At 34.9% G+C, this 14,829-nt stretch overlaps 1 protein-coding gene across 2 annotated transcripts in view; it reads left to right on the top strand.

The window, feature by feature from the left end:
• vdac3 (voltage-dependent anion channel 3) overlaps positions 1 to 14,829 on the top strand; it is a 28,013-nt gene that overhangs the window by 6,666 nt on the left and 6,518 nt on the right. For both annotated transcript variants that reach the window (XM_056464169.1, XM_056464170.1), the window contains 5 exons: positions 108 to 179; positions 365 to 414; positions 4,610 to 4,762; positions 11,223 to 11,275; positions 13,065 to 13,292. In XM_056464169.1, coding sequence (XP_056320144.1) covers positions 108 to 179; positions 365 to 414; positions 4,610 to 4,762; positions 11,223 to 11,275; positions 13,065 to 13,292 — 556 coding nt within the window. The remainder of the gene's footprint in view (positions 1 to 107; positions 180 to 364; positions 415 to 4,609; positions 4,763 to 11,222; positions 11,276 to 13,064; positions 13,293 to 14,829) is intronic.

Genomic DNA, 14,829 nt, shown 5'->3' on the forward strand with positions numbered 1-14,829 from the left:
GATCGCTGTAAACAAGTTGTGCAACTTACAAGCACAATGTCACACGGCTGATGAGTGTCTGTTACATTTGACGGTCTGAAGTGTCTCCTTGTGTCTTTGCTGTCCAGCAAACATGGCCGTTCCTCCTGCATACGCTGACCTCGGCAAATCTGCCAAAGACATCTTCAGCAAAGGATATGGTGAGTGTTGCTGACGGAAGGACACATTAACTAATAAAGGGTGACCCATATAATTACTGATGACATTTTTTTGTCACTCATTTGTATCTATTGATGTAGCACAGTTGTACATTACTCTTATAATAGCCAGATCAATCAAGATAATCTAATTATCCGCTTTTCATTATCTAATTGTCTCCTTTCAGGCTTTGGAACTGTTAAGCTGGACCTGAAGACCAAGTCTCAGAGTGGAGTTGTGAGTTTTTCCTCTCTGTTTCCTCACATACTGAGCCAATGCTGCTGATATGGCATTAAAACATAAATAAATAAAACAAATAATAAACCATGCCTTTACCATCTGATGACTGCACTGTGCACTTTAACATAAGCGTTATTTTACGTTTCACTCTTGCACCCTTTTTAAAATCATGTGCAGTGCTGGGCGATATAGCTAAATAATTGGGAACACTTTAGTTTAGTCCATGAAAGATTGGGAACCGTGATCTAAGTTTAAAATTGGGTGGATTTTTTTTTTTTTTTTTACATCTGTATGTTATACACTCACTGGCCACTTTATTAGGTACACCTTACTAGTACTGGGTTGGACCCCTTTTGCCTTCAGAACTGCCTTAATCCCTCATGGCATAGATTCAACAAGGTACTGGAGATTTTGCTTCATATTGACATGATGGCATCACGCAGTTGCTGCAGATTTGTCAGCTGCACATTCATGATGCGAATCTCCCGTTCCACCACATGCCAAAGGTTCTCGATTGGATTGAGCTCTGGTGACCGTGGAGGCCATTTGAGTAACGGGAACTCATTGTCATGTTCAAGAAACCAGTCTGAGATGATTCGCGCTTTATGACATGGCACGTTATTTTGCTGGAAGTATATCAACGCTGTGGTCATAAAGGGATGCACATGGTCAGCAACGATACTCAGGTAGGCTGTGGTGTTGACATGATGCTCAATTGGTGCTAATGGACCCATAGTGGGCCAAGAAAATATCCCCCACACCATTACACCACCACCACCAGCCTAAACCGTTAATACAAGGCAGGATGGATCCATGCTTTCATGGTGTTGATGCCAAATTCTGACCCGACCATCTGAATGTGGCAGCAGAAATGGAGACTCATCAGACCAGGCAACGTTTCTCCAATCTTCTATTGTCCAGTTTTGGTGAGCCTGTGTGGATTGTAGCCTCAGTTTCCTGTTCTTAGCTGACAGGAGCAGCACCAGGTGTGTTCTTCTGCTGCTGTAGCCCATCTGCCTCAAGGTTGGACGTGTTGTGTGTTCAGAGATGCTCTTCTGCAGACCTCGGTTGTAGCGAGTGCTTATTTGAGTTACTGTTGCCTTTCTATCAGCTGGAACCAGTCTGGCCATTCTCCTCTGACCTCTGGAATCAACAAGGCATTTGCGCCCACAGAACTGCCGCTCACTGGATATTTCCTCTTTGTCAGACCATTCTCTGTAAACCCTAGAGATGGTTGTGCGTGAAAATCCCAGTTGATCAGCAGTTTCTGAAATACTCAGACCAGCCCGTCTGGCATCAACAACCATGCCATGTTCAAAGTCACTTAAATCCCCTTTCTTCCCCATTCTGATGCTCGATTTGAACTGCAGCAGATCGTCTTGACCATGTCTACATGCCTAAATGCATTGAGTTGCTGCTATGTGATCGGCTGATTAGAAATTTGGGTTAAGGAGTAGTTGGACAGGTGTACCTAATAAAGTGGCCGGTGAGTGTAGTTGTGCTTATAAAAATATGCACAGAATGTTATATCACCCAGGCCTACCCATGCAGTTCATGTCTGCTTCTGAACATCTTCTTGCTGAAGGGAAAACATTTTCCAGATGTTCAGTGTGCTGATTTAATGACTCAGTTGTGTTTGATTCATGTTCCCCATCGCTGTTTTCGTCTGTATTTCTGTCCTTCCACATGAATCTGAAAGTTTGCATCTGTGCTTCTCTTTTCTAATCTGCTTGTTTCTGTCTTTCTTGCTTTCTTTACTGGACTTCACTATCAGATGGTAAGACTGGGATGTTTAACATGGGAAGTGCATTTCATATTGTTTCTGACAGCTCAACATCTCCAATTCTACTGTCACACTAACATTGAGAAAGTTTTACAGTGCTGATGGAGCAGGAGATTCACATTTTTCATTCATTCATTTTCTTTCGGCTTATTCCCTTTATTTATCAAGGGTCACCACAGCGGAATGAACCGCCAACTTATCCAGCATTTGTTTTACACAGCGGATGCTCTTTCAGCTGCAACCTAGTACTGGGAAAGATCCATACATACTCATTCACACTCATACACTATGGCCAATTTAGCTTATTCAATTCACCTATAGCACATGTGTTTGGACTGTGGGGGAAACCGGAGCACCCGGAGGAAACCCACTCGAACACTCACATTATTCAGTTTAAACTTATATAAAATGTGGCTCCAATATAGCTGTCTGGTTTTTATGTTTTCTTCCGGGCAAATATTAAGGTTTATTGTTTATTTAGATCCCTGTTAGCCACTACCAGTGTAGTGGCTATTCTTCTTGGGGTCCAACAAATAAAATGACAAATTTACATTAAATCATCATAAAAACCAATACCAAAACAAAAAAAAAACATATTTACTAAGTAACATACAGTTGAAGTCAGAATTATTAGCCCCTTGAATTATTTGCCCCCTTTTTTCCCCAATTTCTGTTTAACTGAGAGCAGATTTTTTTCAACATCTAATCTAATAGTTTTAATAACTCATTTCTAATAACTGATTTATTTTATCTTTGCCATGATGACAGTAATAATATTAACTAGATATTCTTCAAGACACTTCTATACAGCTTAAAGGGACATTTAAAGGCTTAACTAGGTTAATTAGGGTAACTAGGCAGGTTAGGGTAATTAGGCAAGTTATTGTATAACGATGGTTTGTTCTGTAGGCTATTGGAAAAAATGTAGCTTAAAAGGGCTAATAATTTTGACCTTAAAATGACTTTTAAAAAATTAAAAACTGCTTTTATTCTAGCCGTATTAAAACAAATAAGACTTTCTCCAGAAGAAAAAATATTATCAGACATACTGTGAAAATTTCCTTGCTCTGTTCAACATCATTTGTGAAATATTTAAAAAATAAAAAAAATAATAAAAGGGGGGCGAATAATTCTGACCTCAGCTTTATATTAATTTGAACTAAATTGCATTTATAATTAAGATTAATTAATTATTTATTTATTTTAAATATCTGAAAATGCTCAATGTTTCCATTTACTGTTGCGCATTAATAAAAGTACACCTCATTTTAAGCTATAGAGAGCTTATTGCCTACTACGTCTTGCATTAAAACAAAGACAACAATAAGTGAATTACTAATTCATTTTGTACTAACTACTTGGAAAACGAGTATGAATTTACATCAGTTTCATTAAGATTTTGCAGAAGCCTTTATTGACATCCACCTCTTTCATTTCCCTTTAACATTTTGCTAAATTAAATTTGACTAAAAGTATTACTAAATGCACTGTTAGTTCTTTACTATATTGTTTCATATGGTATTGCGTGTATGTATATATATATATATATATATATATATATATATATATATATATATATATATATATATATATATATATATATATATATATATACTGTATATGTGTGTATGTATACCCAACCCAACACTGGGTCAATTGTAAATGACCCCAGAATTTGGTTAATTTTTTCAATCAAATTTTCAATTTAAATCTTTAACCCAATGGTTGGCTTCGTCCATATTTGACCCAATGTTGGGTTACAACAACCCAGCATTTTTTAGATTGTACTCAATGGAAATGTAATGTTAAACAAGGTAAACATAAAATTAACATACAAAGAAGAAAAAAAATTAAACCACACTGAACTGAACTTGACTCTTTAAACTGAAATGACACTGTTTCAGTTTACTATAATCTTCTATGTGAAGCTGCTTTGACACAATCTACATTGTAAAAGCGCTATACAAATAAAGGTGAATTGAACTGAATTGAATATATACAGTCAAGCCCAAAGTTATTCACCCCCCTGGCAAATTCTGACTTAAAGATTTTGTTCAAATGTAAATAAATACTGAGAAATTAATTTTTTTTCCACAGTGATGCCTCTTGTACCTTGTCTTATATTTTGGGAGAAACCTGTGTCATTTCCGGTCAAAAATGGTTGACTAAAAGTAACTTTAAGGGGTATGAATAATTTTAGGCTTGACTGTATATATAATATATAAATATAGACATCGTATTATTCTTGCATCAAAACTGAATGAAATCCTGAGCTTGTTACAAACCAACTCTTGTGAAACCCTCCTAATCAACTCTCCCATAATCATAGAATTATTTATGTTCCTCTATTGTTCTTCCTCTCTTTCTACACATCTTCTCACTTGCTTCTGTTTCTGTGTGGTTTGTCAGGAGTTCACCACCGGCGGCTCCAGTAACACAGACACAGGAAAGGCTGCTGGAAACTTGGAAACCAAGTACAAAGTGAAGGAACTGGGATTGAGCTTGAACCAGAAGTGGAACACAGATAATGTTTTGACAACCGAAGTGACTGTGGAAGATCAGGTGAGGGTTTCGAACATCTGCATTCATTCTAGCACTTTACAACCACCGAGCAGCAGACAAAAGTGCTGAACAATAAAATGAATTAAAACACTATCCACACATAAAACATAGTACACTCAAGTAGTAAAACAACTGCACCCGTAAGGGTTACATATATACAGTCCAACAGATATCATGTCAGGTGAAAAAGGCCAAGGAGAAAAGGTAGGTTTTGAGGTGTGATTTGAACAGAGACAGCGAAGGAGCCTGCCTGATTTAAGGAGGTAGGGCATTCCATAACTTGGGGGCAGCCACCACAAATGCACGGTCACCTCTAAGCTTGCGTCTGGTTTTTGGGACTCGTAAGAAGCTGACTGTATGTAGGGGTGTAGCAGTTCAGATATGTAGTGTGGGGCAGAACCATTTAAGGATCTAAAGACAAACTAAAGAATTTTTTTAATGAACTCTATATTGTACAGGTAAACAGTGAAGTGTGGATAAAATCAGAGTGATATGATCAAATTTACATTTAGTCATTTAGCAGATGCTTTTATGCAAAGCGACTTACAAATGAGGACAAGGAAGCAATTTACACAACTATAAGAGCAGCAGTGAACAAGTGCTGTATTTTTTTTTTTTAGAGAGTACAGTTAGTGGTATAGCCAGAGAGGCAGTTGCAGATTAGGAAGGAAAGTGGAGACTAAATAGTTGAGTTTTTAGTCGTTTCTTGAAGACAGCAAGTGACTCTGCTGTTCTGATGCAGTTAGGGAGTTCATTCCACCAACTGGGCAGATTAAATGCGAGAGTTCGGGAAAGTGATTTCTTCCCTCTTAGGGATGGAACCACGAGGCTTACAGTAACCAAGGACACAGTGGGTAAACTTTTCTAGTACTATACACAGACAGCTGAAAACAAGTTTAAATGTCCTCCAACCATACACAACCAGCTGAAAACAAGTCTAAGTGTTCTCTAACCATACACAGCAACTGAAAACAGGTCTAAATGTACTTACACGGTGTTGGTCTCGTTGCTAAAGTGCTTCTCCTAAAGTGCTAAATTATGATACAAAATAATACAAAAAGCTTGATGATAATCTTTAAGAACATTGTCTGTAATTTTAGGCACTTATAGTTTTTTCTCAGACGCTTCAGTACATTTCTCAGATCATAATTGAAATTCTCAAAACTCCCTGTTCAATCTTCACATCATTGTGGACATCAGAAAAGCTGTTTCTCATTTCTCTGAACAAGTTGCAAATGCTTTTGTACTTCCATGCAAATGATTATGTGCAATTCTCTGATGTTTCCTATATTATCAATTGCTTGTGTCATTATTTTGGTCTCTGTCTGAATAGTCTCACCCTGCATAACATATATAGTTTTTCTTAAAACTTACGACTCCCTGTTTTTTTGTGATCAAATTTTTACTGAACAGTTGAAAATAATCTTGCATACATAGTTATAGACAAGGATACCAACCGACTGCATTTTCTATTATTACCCCACCCCACTCACCCATGGCTAAAATAATAAATAATAATTAACAAAAAAGGAATTACATCAGAGCAAAAAAACAAAGAGAGAGAAAAAAAATAATAAATTAACCTCTGCATTTAACTTCTTACAAGAACACTTTTAACAAATGTAGATACATTGCACCTTTTTACATAGGGTGAATAAAATGCAAAGAAAAATCACTATAGCATATCTTTTATCAGAGTTATTGCACATATACATGTGGTAATAGTTTTTGTAGAGGCGCCATGCATCCTTGCCACAGACAGTTCCATATTAGCTATGTCCAAGAACATATACATCCAGTGTTTCCGGTCTACTGAGTGTGGAGGCTGCCAACGTAAAGCTAACATTCTTTTTAGCTGCTGTTAGAGCAGAAAATTATATTTTTTTCTGAAATAAAGAAAAGTCAAAGGAGGAATCATCATTTAAAAGGAAAAGCTTAGGACTGCATGGTATGTCTGATTGCAGTATGTCATTCAAGGTCAGTGACGCATTATCCCAAAAGTTATTTACTTCAGGACATTATCAAAGTATATGTTTGGATGTACCTATGACATCCTTTGAGCAGAAATTACAATTGGGAGATGATGTTAGTTTCATTAAGTGACGTTTTCTAGGTGTGAGGTAAATTCTATGAATCATTTTGTAATGAATTAGCTGATGATTAGGCTTCTTTGAGGCAAGTTTAAAGTCCATATAGCGTCCCAATATAAATCATCAACATTTGTAGAAGAGTTTGTCTCGCACAATTCTTTATGCCAGATGTTCATAATTGGTCATTTTTTTGTATGATGCCTCTAAAAATAACAGATATAGAGCAGATACGAGAGCTTTCATATTTACTTGTAATGTCAAAGTACTGTGAATACTGTGGAGGGAACGTTTACTCCCCACGGCACACCATAAGCTTTCATTGTAGATCTCAGACGTAAATAAAAGAAATGTCCCTGGAAGATTATATTGCGCCTTCAGATCACTAGAGGAGCGCATGCCATCTTCCCCCCCAAATGTCTACTAAAGTGTGAATGCCTCTGTCGCTCCACTCGGGGAAAATTAAAGACTTAATTTCTGTGAGAAGTCTGTGATTATGAAATATAGGGTTATGGGAATGCCATTTAGTCTTCATACGAAGTAATTTAGCAACTGTGCGCCAAACAGAGAGAAGATATGATATAATTGGTCCCAAACGCTTTGCACTTTTCAATGGGAAGTCTTTTAATCTGTATGGAGAGGCTAAGTTAAGTTCCACTGATTCCCACGGAACATGAGGTCCAGGATTCAGCCATGTCCTAAGTGGGTAAATCGAGTGAGTAAAACGAATGCCCAGTGGTGTAATTTGAAATCTGGTACACCCAGGCCCCCTGCATCTTTGTAACGCTGTAAGGTTGTATATTTTATGCATGAGGATTTATCATTCCATATAAACTTGGAACTTAACTTTTGTAGTTTAGACCAGTAATTAATGGGAGGAGCTAGTGGTATGGAAGAAAAAAAAGTTAATACGAGGCAAAACATCCATCTTAACTGTGGAAATTCGAGCTTGAGATAATGGTATTAAAGACCAACGGTTTAAGTCCTTGTCTATGCGATTATTAATACCTTGAAAATTATTTAAAGCTATCGTATGTAAGGAAGAAGAAATCTCAATGCCCAAATGTCTAAAGATAGAAACCACTGGTATTCCAACTGGGAGTGTAGAAAAAGAGGATAGATTATTTAAGTGTAGTAAAGCCGATTTAGTCCAATTAATCTTAAATCTAGAGACAATACTGAAAGAGTTAAAGACAGAAAAAACATGCAGATTGGAGTTAGATGTATCACTTACGACTCCCTGTTAAAAGACATGCTGCAGCATTTTGCACCAGCTGTACACGGGCCACAGAAGACCATACAACTATTAAACGCTTATGACTCATTCCAGAATTGTGGGATAATTTCATGCATTTTTCGTTCATTTTCCTTAAACTGTAATGATCAATAAGCAGTGTTGGGCTCGTTCCTTTAAAACAGTAATTATTTAGAGTTAGCAGTTACTTCTGACAAATAGTAACTGAGTTACATCATTATAAAAGGAACTAATTAGTAGGGAAAATAACTGTAGCGTTACTTTAAAAAGCGAATTTGTCAAATGACGATCAAAGAAATATAAAACACTGTCCACTAATCCAGTGTTTCCCAATCCTGTTTCTGAAGGCACACCAACAGTACACATTTTCAACCTCTCCCTAATCAAACACACCTGAATCAACTCAGCGGAACGTTAGAAAAGACCCCACCTGACACGAATGGGTCAGATAAGGGAGACATACAAAATATTTACTGTTAGTGTGCCTCCAGGAACAGGGTTGGGAAACACTGCTCTAATCTACACTATTTTAATGTTGTTGTGGGACAAGGTGAGGGACAACGGCAGCATGTCCTCTACTATATATCTAGATAATATTTAGTTTAATTCTGTCTGAGTAGTTCTTGCGGTGGAGAAAAATGATGTTTTATTTGCTTTAACGTCGTGGCTTCGTCTCCTCCTTTGGTAGCAGAGCTCTTGTTATCACCTGTGTAGCCACTCATTTTGTCGTGGCATGTGATGACATGAGGATTAGATTAGAATTACTCGTCACTGATGCAGAGAGACTTTTTTTTTCCCCCTGGACATAAGCTGCACGATACAGAAACATTCTTGCCTTTCACCTCAACCATGGAAAAGTAGTGCTTATTCCTGCTTATACCAAGCGCTACCTCTGAACTTGTTGGATTTGTCATCGTTCTGACTCCTGGTGGTTGGTGTGTGTGACTGACTGTGTGTGAACACCCGCCTACTCTGCGTCTGATTGGCAAACGATGGAAAAGTACTCTATCTAAGCCAATCATCACGTTCTCAGTTGCACCACGTTCACAGACACACCAATCATCATCACTGGTTAGACACGCCTACTCTGCGTCTGATTGGCAAACAATGGAAAAGTACTCTATCTAAGCCAATCATCACGTTCTCAGTTGCACCACGTTCACAGACACACCAATCATCATCACTGGTTGGACACGCCTACTCTGCGTCTGATTGGCAAACAATGGAAAAGTACTCTATCTAAGCCAATCATCACGTTCTCAGTTGCACCACGTTCACAGACCCACCAATTATCATCATCACTGGTTAGACCCGCCTACTCTGCGTCTGATTGGCAAACAATGGAAAAGTACTCTATCTAAGCCAATCATCACGTTCTCAGTTGCACCACGTTCACAGACACACCAATCATCATCACTGGTTGGACACGCCTACTCTGCGTCTGATTGGCAAACAATGGAAAAGTACTCTATCTAAGCCAATCATCACGTTCTCAGTTGCACCACGTTCACAGACCCACCAATTATCATCATCACTGGTTAGACCCGCCTACTCTGCGTCTGATTGGCAAACAATGGAAAAGTACTCTATCTAAGCCAATCATCACGTTCTCAGTTGCACCACGTTCACAGACCCACCAATCATCATCACTGGTTGGACCCGCCTACTCTGCGTCTGATTGGCAAACGATGGAAAAGTACTCTATCTAAGCCAATCATCACGTTCTCAGTTGCACCACGTTCACAGACACACCAATCATCATCACTGGTTGGCTATATGTCCCACCCCAGTCCCAACCACACACACACACTCCAAAGAAAGAGACGTCCTATGGCTGAAAGAGACACTGCTCGCATGAAAACCTTTTCAGTGTTCTCAGTTAAAGTAAAGCGCATTTTACTATCAGTAACTGTAAAAGGGGAACCAGAAATTGATTTGATTATCGCTGTTTATTAATAGTGCCGTTATTCCCATCACTGTCAATAACAAATGTAAAGTTTACGATAAACTAGATCCAATATTAATGTAAAACAATGCAACAATGCTTCAACGTGAGAGGAATCGTTGATCTTTCTGCATCTGTGTTACAAATATAGCCTTATGTTAAGCTTAATATATCAGTAAGAGTGGACATGTGCTTTAGCTCCAGATGCTAACCTCAAACCAGAGACCATGTGGCATATCTACAACATAATTTTATGTATTCTCATCATGTTATTGTTTTGAAAAAGTAAATGAGAAATTCACTGAAATATGACAGTAACAGAGTTGACATAACGAATCTACAAATTTTTGTACAACACGCCTCAATGCCTTCGAGTTTACAGCCACATGAAATGAATCACATGCTCTTTCTATCAGTGCTTAACAGATTGCCTTTTTTTATATTAGATATAACAGAGTTGACCAGAACACAGTTTTTTTTATTACTGAAATGACAAATAATACAGAAAAAGGATGTTTTATGCAAATGTTTAGTTCACTTAGTAGAATAAACACAAAGATGATGAGAAATTACTTAATTAATTCATGATAATTAAATCTGAATGTATTATTCAGGATATAGATCAGGGATGGGCAAACTCGATCCTGGAGGGCCGGTGTCCCTGCATAGTTTTGCACCAACCCTAATCAAACACACCTGCTTGTAGCTTTCTAGTGATCTTGAAGACACTAATTAGGGTGTTCAGGTGTGTTTGATTAGTGTTGGAGCAAAACTCTGCAGGGACACTGGCCCTTGAGGATCGAGTTTGCCCATGCCTGATATAGACGCTCAAAAATAGGTACAGTGGATGTCTTTAAAGTAATATTTTGTAGTTAATATTTAAAATGTCCTGAATACACATACAAACATTATATTTTGAGATAACTTAATATACATGCTGCACTATATTGAAATAGCTCCTCAAAGTGTTATTGGCAGCTAATATAAAAAGCAGTAATTAGGAAATGGCTGGATGAGAATCTTCCTACCAAAAAAGAGTGGATATTGTTTGTAAAGTACTGTATTTTTATTTTAAATAGATTGTTTTCCCCTTTTCTTTCTTTTTTGTAGTGTAGAGTTATGTTTCAAATGCAACAATCATAATGCACTATATGATGTTATTTTTCTTTGTAGCTGACAAAAGGCCTGAAGCTGGGATTGGACACTTCATTTGTTCCCAACACTGGGTATGTGATCTTTTCTTAAAGTTTAATAATAAAAATATTTTAGCTTTTATTGTTTTGTTGATTATCCATTACAGTTGATACAGAAATCAGAAGAGTCCAACAATGATTTGAATATTAATAATAATGTATTCAGTAATAAAGTTTCATTCAAAGTTTTAATTCAATTAAAAAGTTTTGAAAAATTAGTTTTAATAATGACTATGAATGATATTATAGTTTGTGTAAAAATAATATATTTTATTTTTATGATAAGTTAATCAATAACTAATACTAAATATTAGAATAACTTATAATAATATATTTAAGCCCAAATATTCAGTACTTTTTCAAATAAAAGATAGAATAAATATGTGTATAAATGTGTATACACACACACACACACGCGCACGCACATATTTATTTAATAATGTAATACATTCTACAATTTTAGAAACCAGATATTCAGTATTTACAGTAAATGAATGATTTAATCAACTTTATGAAGTCTTTATATTTTTATTTAACATGAATGAATATTATACTTCCCTTCAGTTTAGTTTCTGATTAATCAGGGGTCGCCACAGCGGAATGAACCGCCAACTACTTATATTATATTATATTATATTATATTATATTATATTATATTATATTATATTATATTATATTATACCAATTATTATTATATATTATATTATATTATATTATATTATATTATATTATATTATATTATATTATATTATGCCAATTATATTATATTATATTATACCAATTATTATTATTATATATTATATTATATTATATTATATTATTTTAAATTATATTATATTATATTATGTTATATTATATTATATTATATTATATTATATTATATTATATTATATTATATTATATTATATTATATTATATTATACCAATTATTATTATATATTATATTATATTATATTATATTATACCAATTATTATATATTATATTATATTATATTATATTATTTTAAATTATATTATATTATATTATATTATATTATATTATATTATGCCAATATATTATATTATATTATATTATTTTATATTATATTATATTATATTATATTATATTATATTATATTATATTATATTATATTATATTATACCAATTATTATTATATATTATATTATATTATATTATATTATATTATATTATACCAATTATTATATATTATATTATATTATATTATATTATTTTAAATTATATTATATTATATTATATTATATTATATTATGCCAATTATATTATATTATATTATTTTATATTATATTATATTATATTATATTATATTATATTATATTATATTATATTATATTATATTATATTATGCCAATTATATTATATTATGCCAATTATATTATATTATGCCAATTATATTATATTATATTATATTATATTATATTATATTATATTATTATACCAATTATTATTATATTATATTATATTATATTATATTATTTTATATTATTTTATTTTATATTATATTATATTATTTTATATTATATTATTTTATATTATATTATTTTATATTATTTTATTTTATATTATATTATATTATATTATATTGTATTATATTATATTATATTATATTATATTATATTATATTATATTATATTATATTATATTATATTATATTATATTATATTATATTATATTATATTATATTATATTATATTATACAGATTAATTTCACTTCAGTACAAACAGACCTTTCACTTGCAGCATTTGCCTTTTGTAAACTGATTCCAGTAAAGTTCATCTCTGTCATCCTGGTTTTTTTTTTAGGAAGAAAAGTGCTAAGCTGAAGACGGGATATAAGCGTGAATACATGAACGTGGGCTGTGATCTAGATTTCGATCTGGCTGGACCGACGGTTCACGCCGCTGCCGTTCTGGGTTATGAAGGCTGGCTAGCTGGGTATCAGATGGCCTTCGACACGGCCAAGTCCAAACTGGCCCAGAACAACTTCGCTCTGGGCTACAAAGCAGGAGACTTCCAGCTACACACCAATGTGTGAGGAAACATTTACATTATTATTAATACTAATATAAATGCATTAGCAGGGTTCCCATGCTTCTTTAGAAGTACTTGAATTTCATTTTTTATCAGGGTGATGTTTAACAACACAGCAAAAAAGAAGCATTAATGCTTAGAACGAAGAAAAGACAGAAATTAGAAGGGATAGTTCACCCAAAAATGAAAATTCTGCTATCATTTACTCATTTAAAACCTTATTTGACTTTGTTCTGTTGAGCACAAAAGAAGATATTTTAAAAAATGTTGGAAACATGTAACCATTGACTTCCATAGTATTTGATTTTCAGATTTCTTTAAACCTAGGCTTAATCATTGCGTAATCACTGCTAATTATTAAAAAAATTTTGTCCTGTTTTGCTTTCATCGTCTTAATGCAAAGGAAATATCTTAAATGCACATTAAAGGGCACCTAGTTTACCCCTCTTTTCATATTTAATATAAGTCTTTTGTGTCCCCAAAATGTGTCTGTAAAGTTTCAGCTCAAAACACCCATCAGATTATTTATTATAGCAGTTTGAAGTGTCTATATTATAGCTAGAAAAAAGGTTTTGCTGTTTTTTTGTACTGGCCCTTTAAGGCTAGTCCTCCCCGCCCACCGTTCCCACGTGCCTGTCAGCAATCGCCGCCCTCGGCTGCCTCAGGAAGCAGATCTCACATAACGTGTGTGAGAAATACTACAGTAAGAACTTTAACAATCAGTATTTGATGCATTTTTTTTGTGGATTTGCAACAATGAGTCACACACAATGTCATTACAAAGTTCACGCACACACACACAGCAAGGACACAAACACATAGCGCAGACACACACACACACACACACACACACACACACACACACACACACACACACACAAACGTAGTGCAGACATACACACACACACTCATAGCTCAGACACGCAGACACACACACAGAGAGAGAGAGAGAGAGACAGCGCGTTAAGCTTTGCACTCGTTTTGCACGCATATGTAACATGATACTGGTAATATCCACTGCTGTGTGGATATCTGTTATATTAATGTACAAAATAAACCTGATTTAACGTCCACAAACCGGGATTGAAGCGTCTTCCTTTATATTTGTTCTGACCCGCGGCTGTGCTGATGAAGTGAAGCTGATGTAAATCGCTGTAATTGATTACACACATGCTCTGTTTTAAAACATGTTAAACTTGTAAAACTCACTCTTGATCACGTTTGATGATGATTGATGATCCTAGCGAACTGAACACACCTTTTATTCCCGGCTGTTTTGCGCTCGTCCTCTTTTGATGATATGATTATACACGTGACTACCGGGACATGTTAATACGTGCAGCTGTCAATCAATATTGGTGGGTGGGGGGACCGCTCTCCTACGTAAAGTTGCGGTCGATCTGAAGACAGCTCCACTGTTTTTATGTTGTTAAATTTGAAAAAAAAAAACACTGGGTGTGCTTATATCACCCCAATATGACCGTCTATACACTGTACTTAAACACATTTCTGTCCAAACGGCTTGAAAAGTAGATTT

This window comes from Danio aesculapii, chromosome 8 (genome assembly GCF_903798145.1).
Source record: "Danio aesculapii chromosome 8, fDanAes4.1, whole genome shotgun sequence".
Classification (NCBI taxonomy): Eukaryota; Metazoa; Chordata; class Actinopteri; order Cypriniformes; family Danionidae; genus Danio; species Danio aesculapii.